Below are 17,690 nucleotides of genomic sequence, written 5' to 3'. Positions count from 1 at the left end.
TGGGCTGGGAAGGGAGGAGTCAATTCCCCTTGGAACTAATTATCACAAATACACCCACCCACAGGCTTTTAGCCTATATTCACATTGAGTAGTCTGAAAACTTCAAGGTAAGAATTTCCTTTAAAGCGACTTCCAGTTGGTAGTGCACCCAGAAATAACTGCAAATTCTCAACAGAGAAAGCTCCCTTTATTCCAAGAAAAATGAACCCACAGTCAAAAATCGTAAAACCACAAAGAAACAAAACATCATGTGCAAAAGACAACAGAAAGAACAGATAGCAAAATAAGATCCATAGCTATTAGAATTGCCAACTCAGAATATAAGACTATTATATTTAAATATAATGGAGGAGAAACACTCCTCCATGAATCTCTCTTGTTTCTGTATGTCTTGATTTCTATGCCAAATGATCAAGGCCTGGCTGATCCTTACCCAGATCATTTTTCAGGCCTGTGTTTGTAGCCCATTGTTAACCTTAAAGGATAAGGTAACATCTCCTACTAGGAGAAAGTGCAGGCTTACTAACTGTCTACTATAAACTGGAAAGTTTCCCAAAGTCAGTGATCCTTTCTTGTGCAGGCAGGTATCTAGGCCCTGGAAGAACTACAGCATAGGAGCCAATAAAAACATGCTGACACTCTGGTTACTGTTTCTTCTGTCTCTGAGACAGAGAAGTCTCATGTCTTCTTTCAGTATCTATTACCTTGGCAAGAAAACTTGCAAATAGCGTAAGATCTCATAACCTTCACAGTTCTTGACAAATAGTCTTCTAATTAAAAACAGGAATATAAATGAAGACACTAAAAAATAACTATAAAATTTTAGAAAGAACAAAGCAGAACTTCTAGAAGTAAAAATAGAATAACTGAAATTTAAAACTCATTGGTTGGGTTAAAAAGCAGATTAGATAGAACTGAAGAAAGAATTAATGAATTATAAAATAGATCTAAAACTAATCAGAATATAAGACAGAGAGAAAAAAAGATAGCAACTCCAAAAGAGAGGTTAAGGGACATATGCAAAGAGTGTGGAAATCAGATATAAATCTTGTGGGAGTAACAGAAGTAAAATGAAACAAAAGCAATTATTTGAAAAGAAAATTACAGAGATGTTTCCAGACTGATGGAAGAGAGCATTCATATATTTGGGAAGCCCTATGGGTTTTATTTAACCCAAGAAGTTAAATAAAAAGAAACCCACACCTTAACACAGAAGAATGAAACTACAAAACAGCAAAAATGTAGAGAAGATCTAGCAAGTTAGAAAAGACATTATATCCAAAGGAATAAAAAAATTAGTCTTTTAGCTAGTTTACAACAGAAACAATGGAAGGCAGAGGACAATGGGATGTTTTTAATGTACTGAAAGAAAGTAACCTGGAATTCTATACCCATCTAAACTATCATTCTAAGAGCAGGCTCAAAATAAAGGCATCTTCAGACAAAAAGGGAAAAAAAAAAGATTCTTGCTCTAGTTAGACCCTCAGAAAAGTAAATTCTAAAAAAAAAAAAAGAGAGAGAGAGAGAGAAAGAAAAAAGTATCTACGATGGAGTGATATATATCAAGAATTGATGAGTAAAGAATGAGATTCTATTTTATAACAATGAGGTCCAAAAAATTAAGAAATCTGACAATTAAAAAGTTGGCAAGGATGTAGAATAAGAAAAATGTTATGCACTGCTAGTGAGAGTGTAAATTGGTACTGTTTTAGAAAGCAATATAGCAATAACTTGGATGTACCCAACTAAAAATTCACCTAATAGGTATTAACCTAGAAAAATTCTTATGCATGGAGTACTCTTACACCAGGGCACAGACATGCATAACGATATTCTTAGCAGATTGTTCATAATGGCAAAAAAATAAATAATTAAAATGTCCATGAACATATGAATAAACAAATCATAGCATAACCACATAACAGCATATTATTCAACAGTAAAAATTAATGAATTACTACTAAATATCTTATAAACAGTGAAAGAAGTGAGTCACCAAAGAAATAAGACCTATATCATATATATATATGACCAAATAACTAGTTTGTTTAACTAAACAATGTTGTTTGGGGATACCTATATATTTTAAAAACATGAAGAATGATCAAACACAGCCTTCAAGAAAATGGTTAACTTTGCAGGGAAAGGAATCAAGGAAATAGGATATGGAAGAGTCCACATATGTATTCAACAAATTGGTAAAGTTGTAGTTCTTAAGTTCATAATGAATTCACAAGTGTCTGTTTAATATTATGTTCTATAACTTAGATGTATATTATTTTGTAGATATCAAATATTACAATGTAAAGAAATTAACATTTAACAAAAAAAGAAAAGGAGAAGAGAAAACTTCCTTAATTTTAGAAGTAAAAATCTTACAGCAAAGGGGTATAGGATAAAATGTTGGTGAAATAGTGAGGGTCAACTATTGAAGCATGCCCATTAAAGTCAATAATTAGACAAGATATTCACTGATTATCATAATGATAGACAATCCCCCAAACTAATCAACAAACTTATTTCAACCCTAGTCAAATTTCCAGCAGACTTTCCTTTTTCTTCATATTCACAGAACCTAACAAGCTCATCCTAAATTCATATCAAAAATGTAAGTTCCAAAAACAGCCAAAACAATTTTGAAGAGCAATATTTCAGTGGGACATACATAGCCAATTAGATATCCATGTTTCCTTTAAAGTTAAAACAGTCAAGGAAGCATCACACTATCGGAAGGTATACGTAAAGAAATATGATCCATGAGAACATCACCAACTTAAGAAGAAATTATGGACATTCAAAAATGGTGCTGGGATAATTGACTAGTCATATGGGAAAATTCATGTTAAAACAACAAGATCCCATTTCAAAACAATCAGATCAGCCAGTATTTAAAGGCCTGATAAGATCAGCAACTGGTGAAGATGCGGAGTGGGGAGAATTCTCATATGCTGCTAGTGGGGAGATAAACTCATATCTTCCTCTTGTTAATCAATCTGGTAATAACTAGTAAAACTGAAGGTTTTCATACTTTATAATCCAGCAGGCCATCTACAGGTGTCTATGCTAAAGAAATGTACTATACTACCTTGTATTGAAAAAAACCTGGCATTAATAAGAGAACAGATAAACAAATGTGACTCAATCAAGAGAATATAAAGAAAAGTAAAATGTGAGTAAGCTAGAACTACTTGTTTCAAGCACAGAAAACAGATAAAGTGGAAACCAAATGTTAAGTAAAAAAAAAAAAAAAGCAAGCTATAGAAGTAGATATAGAGTATATAACTTAAACAAAATTGACAAGATGTAAATCAATATTATATATTCGATATATGGATAACAGGTATGTACCATATATACTGAAATATGCATAAGAATGGCAAATGCCTAATTTGGGGAAAGGATTACCTAGAGGAAACAGGAGAAGAATAAAATCAGGTGGCAGAGCCAGCAAGAGGGTGAGGCAAGCAAGGCACTTCAAAATATAAAGATGTGTTGACTCCCAAGTTCATGCAAGTGCAGGACACAAACCTACGAGAGAGTGCTTCCTTAAATGTTGTGCCCTTGGCACCTCACTCAACTGACCCGAGTCTTGGTCCTATTAGGTAGGTTTTGTAAAGACTTCAACTACTCTGTGTGCAGATTTATTCCTTTAAAAAGAAAAAAATCTGTTGGGCAAGTATCCCTACAGAGAGGGTTCACATTTTTGCTCGGGCAGTTTAAGACTGCACTTGTCAAGTTACTTTCTTGAACTGTAATGGTCACAACATGTGGATACGGGACACTTGGACTCCAAACACAAGTGCTGTGAGGAGTTGCTATAATGGTCTCTCATGGAAGATTCTTCTTCTCTTTACAGAAGGACCAGAAAAAAAGACATGTGACTGAGCCCCTCTCGTCCACAGCTTTGCATCTGGGGCGGATACATACATGTGAGAATGAAGAGAGGATGGGGAAAGATTGGAATTTATACCAGGGGTAGTGCCCTGAACAGTTCTTATTGACTTGACTCTTGTCTTCTTCCTAATCCAAGTTTTCAAAGCTTCTCATCAATTCTATGAGCCTCCCAATATCCTCCTATAATTTCCCATTTTGCTTAAATTCGTCAGGGTCCCTTTCTGTTGCTTGCAACCAAAGAGCCCTAATGATACACTGAGGCTCATCCTGTCGAACAATGAATCTATATAATTCCACTTGTTATGATTGATCCTTAGGAATCAACTTTCTCACCATGATTTGATTTCCCACTTAGGACTGGCAGGATTCTAGGAGAATGTCTACCTGTGTATTTTAAGTACTCTCTGTCAGTGCCACCTCTGTTGGCTAAATCACCGTGGCACTATGAATACCCAAGAAACATACTCCTAACTTACTGTTCTCCATTCACGGGTGGCCTCTGAATAAAAATCTGCCGAGCTGGTCTGTGGTGCTGACCGTACTAAGAACTGGGAGTCTCAAGTCAAAGAAAATTTATTATTGTACAAACTCAGTGACTTAGAGTTGTCCTACCTCCTCTGTCTTTAAAACTTCCCATATCCGAGCATGATCGTCCACCAGCCAGTGTCCTGTGCTCTCGACCTTGTTGGAAAGTTTGAATTTAGACGCCACTTGAGTAGGCTCTCCCATAGGTTTGTCCTCCATCTTGAAAGAGCCAGGCAGGAGGCATTACGGACCTGAGAGGAAGAATAAAGTGTGATCCAGGTTAAAACATTAATTACCATTAAAAAAAAGATATGAAAGCAAATTCTCGTGCTTGATTTGTGGACAATGAGACCACTGAGGATGGTGTCACAATAGACATCAACCTTCATGGCCCCTTTTTATATTTTAAATATTCATTATTGCTATTTTAATGCAGGCTTCTGGAGGCAGGGGTGCATTCTGATAAGGTGATGGGAATTTTAGAGCAAAGGAAGAAGCATCATCTGCCTATTATCCCAATTTGCCTCTTTGCTCTGGCCCCCTCAGGTGGATGTAAGAGAAGCCCGAGAGAAATATCTTTGTATGTCCATGCTGTGTGTTGCACGTGGAAGAAGTACTGGAAAGAGGCGTGTTCCTCTTCAAACATCTATCGGGTACTTGTTTATACAAGGTTCCATGCTAGGCATACACAAATCGTTTGGTAGTTTGGCTCTTAACCTTAGGAAGGGTAATGTCTCAGGCCAGAAAGGCTTATAAACAAGTAATCACAATATGGTATATTACGGCACTGTGTGCACAATGCCATAACACCATTTTTTTTTTTCAAACTACAATGGAAGCACAGAGACATATTCCCTTTGATATTTATCGGCTGCATTACTTTTCTGAGCCTTAGTTTCATCAGCAGTTGCTGTAAAGCCAATACTTTAAAAATGATACCAATTAGGGCGCCTGGGTGGCTCAGTGGGTTAAGCCGCTGCCTTCGGCTCAGGTCATGATCTCAGGGTCCTGGGATCGAGGCCCGCATCGGGCTCTCTGCTCAGCAGGGAGCCTGCTTCCTCCTCTCTCTCTCTGCCTGCCTCTCTGCCTGCTTGTGATCTCTCTCTGTCAAATAAAAAAAATAAATAAATCTTAAAAATAAAAAATAAAAAAATAAAAGTGATACCAATTCTATAAAGTTTGCTTCTTTGACATCTTTCCATCCGCCACTGGCTTGTCTGGAATCACATGGTGCCGGCTCCGCGCCATCTTGTCCTAAGGAATCTCCTCGCCTCCATTCAAGTCCCCCTGAATCTATGCTTCTCAGGGTAACTTTTCTTTCTTTCTTTTTTTTTTTTAAAGTAAATCTGGTAATGACGTCCCACCTACCTAAAACTTTCCCTAGGGAATGAAACCCTAACTCCTCAAAATGGCAACCAGGCCCTCCTTTCCTCCACCGTACCAGGCTGCCTCCTCGGCCACCGTTTCTGCCTTCTGAAGGTACGCGTGCATCTCAAATGTATCCCGTAGCTTCAGGCTTTCTTCGGGACATCTGCTCCCACCCCTCACTCCAAGGGAATAAAGCCCCCTTCCTCTGCTACTCCCTCTATATACTCTGGAAAGGTGTCTATTGGACCACCTCTAACACTTTATTACGTTTATTTGCTTTCAGCTCTATTTCCACCTTCTGGTCTTTTAAGCATCTTGACACTAGAGATGGTGTCATACACAGAGTAAGTACTAAACAAACGTTTGAGGAATTAGTTAACTCAGGACATCAGGAGAATCCGGTGAAAATCGGGCAGCAGAGCCAATATTTTCAAATAACAGATGTAAAAGCCAAATTACGTCTTCTCTTTCACCTTTTGATTGATTTCTTTAGTGGGCTGCAGGCTCTTCAAGAGGAAGAGCCAAGTCTAACGTTCATCACGCATCCCCAAGCAGCTCACTGCTCATTAGTTAACGGACTAGTTTTCATGGAAATGGCTTCAAGGATCGGAGCTTGTCTGCAAAAAAGCAGGTCTTGCTCACTTAACCTACAGCCCAGATAAAAGTAAACAGTGAGTATTGATAAGCTGAGCAGGGGTGGTTGGTCAGAGGATTTGAGAAAAGCTTCTTCGGCAGCTGACTCCCTTCTCTGCCTCACGCGGTCCATCTGGAAACCGTGGAGAGCAAACCGTCTGCTTGCAGAGAGGCATGATGAGGAAGTTGCTAACCAAAACCACCCGCAGCCCTTCCACACGCGCAACACAGAACACAATCCTACTAGGAAGCAGGAAACAAAACCTTCATAATTAATGAACAAATTCACGGGAGAGGATATGCTAATAAATGATGCCGACACTTACAGCCAAGGAAATAAACAGAGCAGAGTCATGTGGAGGTTTCAGTCCAAAAAAAGGAAATTAAAATAAACAGGCACAGTGGAAACAGGCCAGATTGGTAGAGAAGGAAATTCCATCATTGTTATTGGAGATAATACTGTAAACAACAAATAATAAATCAAAACAAAGTGGAAAAACTACAGAAGATGGTTTGGGCTCTATCCTCCGTGGATCATGGAAACCTAACTGGACAAAATAGACGAACTACAAAATCTCAGGGCAAACAATGGAACATCTGTAAGTGTAATGTATCCAGGTGACCCCACGGTGACCCCACTCCACCGCTGCCCACAGCTGCTTTCTCATCGCTGCCGTGTGGGTGAGAGTTGGCAAATTGTCAGTATTGGAGACTGAACTCTACTGTGTCCTGGCTTCCCACAGATTGCTCCTTGCCCTGTTTGGGGAGAAGATGCAACTAAATGAGTTTTAGACCATTATGAGGTCCTTGGGAACTAGGCATGGAAGCAGAAAGGCAGCCAGCTCTTTAGGACGCCCTTCAAGCCCTTCAAGATCCTCCACCCCATCTGAAATTTGAGGTCTTATTACCCATCTTCAGGACCTCTCCTCACTCAAAAAAAAAAAAAAAAAAAAAAAAAGACCAAATATGCAACATATAGTGAGCTCCCATGGCATACCAGCCCCCCGTGTTGGGATTTTTCACATTATCTCTACACCATACAATAACCCAGCAAGGTAGACATCCCCATTTTACAGCTAGGACAAATTCTACTCAAGGCAGCTAAGTAAGTTTAATACACTGCTGGAAAGTTGTAGAGGCCCCAGGTGCTTTCTCTCCTAGGTCAGGTCAGCAAAACCTCAACCCCCATCCCCGACCCCGTCACTGGTAGAATGAGACCACCCTCTCCTGCTCTTTCCCCCACGGATTAGAGTTAAAGTGTCACTGTCTTAGCTCACTGGCCCAGTAGTGCCCACTTGAGAGGTGGTGCATCCGATGAGTCAATGAGGGAAGAGTGGGATTGATACAGATCCTAGAAAACTATATCATTCCTTTTCCTTTTTATCCTCATCTCAACTTTTTTTTTCTTTTTTTTTATTTTCTTTTTCTTTCTTTTTTTTTTTTTTTAAGTTAGCTCTACACTCAATGTGGAGCTTGAATTCACAACCCTCAAAAGTCCATGCTCCACTGACGGAGCCAGCCAGGCGCCCCAGCCCATCTCGGCTTCTGACCAGGGAAGACAGATGCTTTCATTCCACCAAACTTATCTCCCCTGTTCTTACTTTTCTTTTCCATTTCATGAAGTAGAGACAGTGTACAGTCATAGCCCTTTTACAGTTAGAAAAGGCATTTCTCCAGCAATTTTCTGTTTACAACTTTGCACTTAATTTTGCTTTTGTGTTCTCTGTGATCAGGTATCAGGTATCTGTGATCAGGTATTTGCTTTTCTATACAAACAGCTTCTTTTCTCTACCCCGCTTGACCCTGAGAACAACCTGCAGATGATAAAAGCCAAGTAAGGGTTCTGAAGATGAGTTTGCTTCAAATCCTAGAGCCCTAACATTCCCACCAAATTTTAAAGTTGTGTTTTGTTTTTCTTCAATTTGGTTAAATCCAAAGATCATCTTTTTTTTTTTTTTTAAGAGGGAGAGAGAGAGCATGTGCGTGAGTGGGATGGTGGGAGAGGGGCAGAGGGAAGGAGAGAATCATAAGCAGGCTCCAGGCCCAGCATGCAGCCTGATGCGGCATGAGCCGAAATCAAGAGTCAGAGGCTTAACTGACTCAGCCTCTCAGGCAACCTAGGGGCTAATCTTAAAAATGTTAAGTATTGGGGCACCTGGGTGGCTCAGTGGCTTAAAGCCTCTGCCTTCGGCTCAGGTCATGATCTCATGGTCCTGGGATCAAGCCCCACATCGGGCTCTCTGCTCAGCGGGGAGCCTGCTTCCCCCTCTCTCTACCTGCCTCTTTGCCTACTTGTGATCTCTGTCTGTCAAATAAATAAATAAAATCTTTTTTAAAAAGTTAAATATCAAGTGATGATCTAAGAACATAAACATTTGCCATTACTAGTAACAGTTCTTGTGATCTGGTAAAAAAATATCTATAATTCTCACGGATACAAACTTTTTGAAGCATGGCTTTAAAAGTCAGTGCTAGGGCACAATTTCATTGAAATCTGCATTTATTTTATTAATCCCTATGTTGGACTTGGCTTGATAAATCAGTCTTGACTTTTTTGAATTTGACTTTCCCTTCTATCTTAGTAAATAACATATGAGACATTCTTCTAAATCATTATCTTTTTTTTCCCTTCCTGTCCCCTACCATTTTTTTTGGAAGGGAATATTCAGAACCTACTTAATATTCAGAACCTTACTGGAATGGTTTGGTGTTTCTAGTCTTTGTCTAGTAGAACCATGTTTCTCTCCTGCCCCTGCAGATTCTGTCCTATGTGTTGATTATACGGCATTTCCACTTGATTCCCTTACACACATGCTCTCTTGCTTTTGCCTAAAAAACAAAAACAAAAACATCTCTTGATATTTTTTTTACCTCAACTCAGATTTCTTCTCATCTTGAAAATGTCTGGTATTTGCCCTGTTTCAGTCTGTTCCCACAATTACTAGTGTTTCTGCCATTTATTTCCTGCTACCCTCTCTCATCCTCATTCTGCCTCCTAATGAGCTCAGGTTCTGTGCAGATGAGACAGACTTAAGGCCTTACCTCTGATTACCATCAAGTCTTTCATCTGAGTGTCTATGTGTCAAGAACGGTCTTTGCATCTATTTACAGGGTTGAGAACGGCACAGCACGGAGAGCGCTGGAAAAGACCTGGGCTAAAACCCTAAGATTGCAGTAAGTTCTCTGTGTAATGCTTGGGCAAACCATTTCACTATTCTCAGCCCCCGGTTCCTCATCTTTAATGTGAATAAAGAGACCATAACCCCGCTGAGGCCCCCTACAGATATAAAATAAAGTACTCCCCTCATCCCCCTAAATGTAGAAAGCAAAACTACTGTGCACTAAAGTATTTTTCCAGTAGAATGGAGGGATTTATACTACCAAACACAATGGTGAAATGCTGTAATTTTTTTGGTCCCTCACATATTGTACTTATTACCACAGGATGCATGCATTCACGACTCAAAAATCTAACAGTAGGATATTATCACAGCACCGTGGCATTCACAGATTGAACACCTGAGTTGTGATTTCAGGAGCAACTCAAAATTCTCTAATGCGTGGTCAACTGTAAATTTACCCAGGCTTTGTAAGCCTGGTGTTTGGGTGAGCTCAATGATCCTTAGAGTCCAAATCCTGGTTCAGGTAGACATCTCTAATCATAATTGCTACTGCGGTATTCATCAACTGGGGCAACCAAGGAGGTCTTAAGATACAGCCTTCCCGGTACTGGGGTGCATCCTAGTGGTCTCTTCCTTCTGAAAATAGAGACAGAAGCAGCTGTCTGGAATCCAGAATCTCTGCGTGGAAACGGAGACTGGAGTGCGGACAGACACCAGACAGGAAGAACTACAGGGAGTCATGGCATACATTTCTAGCACTGAGCAGCTTTCTTCCTGGGAAAGCAGGGGCCAGACTGCTTCAGAGCAATACTGAAAAGTTGGGTGTGTTTGAAGTGACAGTTGATGTCAACGTATTAGGAGCAAAAGAGATCATCATTATCTCCTCCTCCTTGGAAACCCAACAGCATTCTAGTCTCTATAAGGCAACACACTTATATTCTGCATATTGGTTTCTTTTGCTCTTCTCGATTTACTCCAGACTCCCTTGCTGGACTGCCAGCTCTTTGAGAGACTGAAACTAAATGTATCCTATTCCTTTTTTTTTTTTTTTAAAGCTTAATCACCCTTTTATAAAAAATCATTTTATTTTCCTTCCACTAAAAGAAAAAAAAAAACTTCACTGGAATAACAGTTTAAACATTTACTATCATGATGTATTTTGGAACAAATGTCAATCATTGGGAAACCATTTTCAATGGAATTTTAATTATGTCCTGTCTTACTGAGCACAGAGCAAGGTTGCACAATAGAGTCTACAGAACCATAAGGGACTTTCTCTGACAGCAACTGTCTCCTGTTAAACGTAGAACATTGAAGAAGTGCAAGACATTCCTGCTTCACTCGAGTTGATAGATTTTTTTAAAGATTTTATTTATTTATTTGACAGACAGAGAGATCACAAGTAGGCAGAGAGGCAGGCAGAGAGGGAGGAGGAAGCAGGCTCCCTGCCGAGCAGAGAGTGTGACGCAGGGCTCGATCCCATGACCTGAGCCGAAGGCAGAGGCTTAACCCACTGAGCCACCCAGGCGTCCCAACAAGTTGATAGATTTTTAAGGCTGGTCCATGTGCACTTCAGACTTTATGTGCTACCAGCCCCTCCCCCTCCCACTGATAGTACTTGGCAGTTTTTAATAATAACTCCAAAAAAGAAAAACCCAGACTGGGTTAGTACTACCCTTGCGAACCTCCCTGGAGAAAATGTTGCTCTTTGCTCAGCAATTCCTGCTCAGCTAAGAAAGCCAACACAAGGAAAACAGCTGGGCTCCCTTCCTGGTCCCCCGTTCAGTGCGGGCAGTCTGGAAACAGATCTGCAAAAGCAGACGTGGGGGAGGGAGAGGGAGGATACCTAAACAGAACAGAGCCCGAGATCAGGAAAAATCCCTCGGCGTTGTAAGAAAGAAAGAATTCAAAGGGACTGAATTTTTTATGGCCTGCATTTTTATTACAATAAAAGGCTCGGCGATTCTGTTGCTTGAAAAGAATGAGATGAAACCGTAAATCACATGACCATCCCAGGCTCAAATGTTTCACAATTCTGTGGATTCCAGCTTTAACTTGCTGAATGAGGGCAAAATGCAAAAAACCATCAGGGGAGCATCACACAGTTCAATGGTCACAGGCTAATCTTTATCTTCGAGTTGAAGGAAGTCAAGCTGACTCAGGTCGGAGTCATTCTTTTGGTAGCAACAATGGCTGTAGGAATTCAGTGGTGAGGTAGCATTCACCGTGCCAGGCGCTAGACTTGCCCATCATGAGCCTCAGTGCACCCACAGCAGCCTGGGAAAAGCTCAGATCAAGACAGATGAGGGAACAAGCCTGGGGTTTCTGTTGAGCCCTCCAGACCCCAGAACTGCGACCTTCCTGGGAAACATGCTGCCACACTGTAATCACCTGTGTTCCACTTATAAAATAGCATCGTGTCAATGGTGGAAAATCTGAATTTGCAGGAATCTAAGCCCTTGAAAAGATCTGGAGGTGGGCTTCTCATAAGAGCAATGCAAAAAGCTGAAAATATTATATTCAGGGAATAAAGTCTGTCGAGGTTATCAGTTAACACACAACATCATTTTAACTAACTTCCAAGTAGACTGGCCTTTCCACATCTCGGGTTAAAGGGCAGTCTGTTCTCAATCTTTTACTTGACTAAAAACAGAAGTCTAATCTACTTAATTATAGTCACTTTACTAGGCTATAGGATAACAGCAGGTCCCTATGGGGGAAGATCTCTTTTAAGAAAACACTTCCAGGGGCGCCTGGGTCGCTCAGTGGGTTAAGGCCTCTGCCTTCGGCTCAGGTCATGATCCCAGGGTCCTGGGATCGAGCCCCGCTTTGGGCTCTCTGCTCAGCGGGGAGCCTGCTTCCTCCTCTCTCTCTGCCTGCCTCTCTGCCTCCTTGTGATTTCTGTCAAATAAATAAATAAATATTTTTTTTAAAAAAAGAAAAGGAAAGAAAACACTTCCGGAAGAAGCATGGACAGTGACCTGGCACTAGGCCACTCCTTATTCTTTCTCAATCTCCAAGCAGCAAGGACACCATGGTTTTTCCATATACCATATATTCCTTTTATCACCATATATTCTTAATTAAACTCTTTTTTCATTATATCAGATAACATCTTGTCCCACTTGGACAACTCTGATGAGTTTCACATAGTAATGATTAAATCTCCTTGGTAGTGCTAAATACCAGACACCAATTTGCTGGGCTAACTAAGTACAGGAAGCTTTATAATCAGGGCAGCATCTTCATTTTTACCTAACTATGTTGTGCCTTCCCTGATCTTGACCTTTAAAATAGGCATAAATGCCTGTAAGAGAGGCCAAGGCCAAAAGAACGGATCCAATATTCATCCAGCATGGGAGAGGGAGGGATCTCTGTGCCTTGTGTTAGGGAGAGTTCTCCCACTGGGTCACATTTTCTACTTTCTTCTCAGCTTTTTGGTCTGTACCCACGATGTAACATGGTAAACAACCCATGTGGGATCAAAAACTCAAGATGACCCAGATGGACACAGATACACTAAACAGACAATCAAATGGAGGAGAAATCACTAGAGATGCTGCTTCTTGACTCTTGACTCTTGCATAGACCTAGCGAGCTTGTCCCCTGGTGATCTGTGTGTCCTGAGTGAACACAACCGAAAGTCAAAGCCATATCCTCTGGAATTCTAAGAAACCTTCCCATCGGCTTGAGGCTGCTGCAGCATCGTGACATTTCTATCAGGAAAGGCAGTGATGTTGGTCATGTTTCACGTACATTGGAAAAGACGCAATCATTATTTTCAAATATTTTTCTTCAATATGTTCAGCTGTTTTCAAACAGTCTTAGCAAACTCGGTGAGGATGCTCAACTTCCTGTTCCTTCTGTATTTGTTTTGTCTCATGTCAAGCTCTGCACGCGTGTGCCATAGACGAGTGGTCCCACATTCGTGGGTATGTGTATTGGCTGAGAAGCTGCTATTGAACTTACCCTCCATAGTCACTAAGGATAGAATCCTCACTTTACTTTGGAGTGAACCAAAGGATATGAAGCCTAAATGAGACAACTGAAAACCAAATTCTACTCCCAAATCCTAAAGAAGTTTCCAAAACATATTTGAAAACGGCTTTGCATAGCGAGAATCAGGAGTGTTTTCAACTCATCTGGTGGGGAAGGCCTTGCCAGGACAGATTAAATAGGTACTGACTTTGAACCTACTTTTTCTTTAAAATTGCAACCATTCCGAGCACAGCCAAGCCTGGATTTCTCATCAGGCCTTCAGAACAGCATCAGCCTTCCGTCACCGACTTTTCAAAGGCTGCATGAAATGCCTTGCGTACCTCTGCTGGGTTTCTGTGTTTGGTCCTAGGTTACGTTTTCACGAAGGCCAAGGGTTAGAGCTTTGACAGATGTGGTTGTGGTCTGATTGGCCAATTTTATCTTCCATTTTACGGACACAAACAGTATTTGAGAGCCACATTTGTGAAATGGCTTCAGTCTGATCGCAACCAATGAGGGGTGGATGGAAGGAGGGGCTCGAGACCCCCGTTCAGTGCGGTTTTAGTCTCAGAGCCACTGTGAAATCCACCGCGGCATCTGTCTGGGGAAAAACAGGGTCATTTCCTTCTGTGTCACCATTCCGTTTCAACTGGGCTGTAGGTTCTTTTCTCTTTCCTTTATTTTTCCCTTCTTAAACTTTCAAAGGACTTTCCACTTTCTCCAGTGTTTGCAGTGACCACAGTTTGACCTCGCTATTTCCAACAAACCAAAGTAGAAAGTGAATGACATGGTATCTTGGACTCAGACCTCTTAGCATGAGAGCAACTGTGCGAATGTACTACTCCACATCCCTGACTTCCTCGCTGAGGGGTCGGTGGGCAGACGTGACTTAGCACAGCAAGCGGCGACTTCCAGGGAACAGGATGGGCAGGTTGCTTCAGCCCTGTTCAGCACTGAGGGAAGGGAAGTCCCTAACATTTTATTTGGCTACAGCCTAGTCATTGTGCCAGGTGTGTATGAGGCAGGGGCACAAAAGATCAATAAACACAGGTACTCCTTTCACTGGCTTACATGCTAGGGTTTCTAAATCCAAATCACTGCGAAGTCCGTAATCACAGGAAGAGAAAAGGAAAGATTTCAAAAGGATAGGATACACTTCACAGATAAGTTTCAAAATGATCAGTGAATGTTAGATACGAGCAAGAGCATTACAGTGAGAACTCTGAGAGTGAGGTATTAATTCCCCATTAGATGACACCGAAGACCAGTGCAGGTAAGTGAATTGCCCAGGATCACACAGCAGAATGCAAATTTGAAAACAGATCTGACTCTGAACACGGCTGCCCTTTCCATTCTGTCGTGGCGTTTCCAAAATTTCACAGAAATGTGGCCATGTTAATTTTTGGCTTTGTAACTTTAATGCTTAAAGAAAAACACCAGTTCCTTGCACTCATGTCACAGGGGAAAAGCCAAGAGGGTTATTAGAATTTGTGTTTCCTAATCTATGCTTCCTTATCTACCAAAGCTGACAGTCAGCTTCTTCCTCCCTCCTTTCAAGTTCCCTCTGCACTTCTTCTACTTGCTGGGGTTCCAGTCATGCTTCCCCAGCCCTACCCTTCCAGACTTAAACAATTATTTCCTTATTTTTAAAAAGTGGCAGAAAACAGAAGCAAAAAATTGACATTGTTAGTTCTTTCACTTCTCATTCACATATGTAAATCTCTGCTCAAACGTATGCTGATTTGTAGTCTATGGGTTTTCTTTTCTTTTCTTTGTTTTTTTTTTCTCAAAGGCTCTTTAAAACAACATATGGAACCTATTACAGTACTCACTGACTTCTTCACTTTTGCTTCTGCTCTGGAGGGTGATGGGTTTATGATTTACAGCTCAAGTGAATGCAGTTCTTGGTTCACTGCCCCAATTCTATTGTGGTTAACGTTGATTCTGGATACCAGAGAGATTTTAATTGTTAACTTTATCGTAGACTGAAAAATGATTTACATGCTAGTGAAGCTTAAGCTGGCTCAGAATCTCAACTTATATACACTCATTCCTTTTTTTTCACTTCAATCTGGACCACAAGAAAATACGGGGTTTTCTTCTCTTCTTCTGTGTGCCCTAAAAAGGAATCCCAAGCTAGTTACTTTATAGCTATAACATCACGAGAAGGATGAAATATGGTGAAACCAGTCCAGATAATTTTCAGGTCTTCCTTAAGAACTAAGTGCATTGATTAAGTCTGCCTAGAAATCTGTCAACAGGCTGCCTGGGTGAAGGTTGATTAACTCTCTCTCTCTCCTTCTGTCTCCTTGCCACAGACCTCCAGAGTTGTTTTAGATTCTACTCCAAGTCCTAGTGGACCAATTCATCAAGAATAAGTGGTGTATTCTCCAAATTAAAAGCTGGCAACGCTAACCTTCCATGTACAGTGAGCTGTCATAGCTGGTCTCACGTAACCAAAAAGGAAATTGAAATAGAAAGGCAGGACTTTGCATACACTCAAGCAGCACATTCGCAGGGACATCAATTTTAAATATAAGAGTCCCGGATGCTCTGGTCTGAGCCACTGAGCCAATCTAACACACCCTCCTTTTCTCCACCTTGATCTTAGGGAGGAGGGGTAGTGAAGTAAATAAACTTCCTCACAATCCTCTCTGCTGGGCCTGACCGCGCACACTTTCCTCTGGGTCCAGCTTGGGACTTCTGGTGCAGAGCCCCTGTCACTTGGTCTTAGCCAGTTTGTAAGGGGGAAGTTACTTTGTATCACAGGTCAAACAGTTAAAATCTTGCTTCGCTTGAATTATAATGACCTTCTCAGGCTATGCACCAGAGGTGTTAAGAAAATTTCACACATGTCGCTCCTAGAGGGTAATAACTTGTATACCTGTTCCAAAAAAAAAAAAAATCCAGAAAGAAAGAAGAAAAGATGGGTCAGTGAGAGTCCCCCAAGGGGAGAAAGAGACACCATTTCTCTACTCCACAATGCTACAGGCAGGTCCAACAATTGGTGTCATACTCCAGTGAGTCCAAAGCAGAATGAACACACCCCACTTGTTACCCAAGACAATGGACTGGTATGCAGGAAAAAAATGACAACTTTGATTTATACGTTTATCTCATCTCATCTTTTTCCCCATTTTGTGTATGTCTTATAACATATATAAATGTTGGAGTAATAGTGCATGTATGCAATTTACAAGTAATTGTGTATCTAACGAAGGATACTCAAAAATATTGTACTGAGTAGAGTACTCTACCAAAACGTTTTCAAAATCACTGCCTTCCACAAATAAAGCATCCACGTTCATGCCTCTTTTTTTTTTAAGATTTTATTTATTTATTCGACAGACAGAGATGACAAGCAGGCAGAGAGGCAGGCAGAGAGAGAGGGGGAAGCAGGCTCCCTGCTGAGTAGAGAGCCCGATGAGGGGCTCGATCCCGGGACCCAGGGATCATGACCTGAGCCGAAGGCAGAGGCTTTAACCCACTGAGCCACCCAGGCGACCCCTACATTCATGCCTCTTAACTCCCTACAGAAACTTCCTCTTCCTCATGAAGCTCCTGTTTCTACCTATGGCAGTACCATCCACCCAAAAACCCAAACTAGCTATCCCAGAGTCATCTTCAAATGCTCTATATCCAAGGGGTCCCCAAATCCTACTGACAACTTCTTTGAGGCATCTCAGGCTAGAGCCTCCTCTGTATGCTAGCAACCACCCTTGACATATACTTCCATTATCTCTGGGTTGAACCAGAATTCAACCCATATCTGGGTTGAACCAGTGCCAGAGCCAAGTTACTAGACTCTCTGCACTTGACTCTTCCTGGTCATTCTCCATACTGTCACCAGAGTAGTTTTCCTAAAAATCTTTTTTTAGGAAATTGCCTTGCTTAGGAACTTGCAGTAGGAACGCACCCATAGGAAAGAGTTCAAGGCTCCTATTCCAGTTTGTCATGATCCTGACCTTCAAGTCATATATTCACCTTGGCCTGAGCCAGTTCCCTACTCTCTCGCATCACTGAACTCACTGTTCTCCAAATAGGGCCCTTTGATACCTTTGTTATGTTGTTACTTCAACTCAGAATATTTTACCCCCCTACCCCATCTCCTCTTTGTCTCTGTAACAGCAGCTGAGTCTATATCCTCCTAATACAATACTTTTACTTCTT

At 41.1% G+C, this 17,690-nt stretch overlaps 1 protein-coding gene across 2 annotated transcripts in view; it reads right to left on the bottom strand.

Annotated features, from left to right (window-relative positions):
- RGL1 (ral guanine nucleotide dissociation stimulator like 1) overlaps window positions 1-17,690 on the bottom strand; it is a 223,102-nt gene that overhangs the window by 153,447 nt on the left and 51,965 nt on the right. For both annotated transcript variants that reach the window (XM_032319041.1, XM_032319044.1), the window contains exon 2: window positions 4,507-4,670. In XM_032319041.1, the coding sequence (XP_032174932.1) occupies window positions 4,507-4,638 (132 nt within the window). In that variant the 5' untranslated portion in view covers window positions 4,639-4,670. The remainder of the gene's footprint in view (window positions 1-4,506; window positions 4,671-17,690) is intronic.

Source organism: Mustela erminea, chromosome 17 (genome assembly GCF_009829155.1).
Source record: "Mustela erminea isolate mMusErm1 chromosome 17, mMusErm1.Pri, whole genome shotgun sequence".
Classification (NCBI taxonomy): Eukaryota; Metazoa; Chordata; class Mammalia; order Carnivora; family Mustelidae; genus Mustela; species Mustela erminea.
The sequence above is the reverse complement of the archived record's forward strand: the minus strand, read 5'-3'. Positions and strand labels throughout refer to the sequence as shown.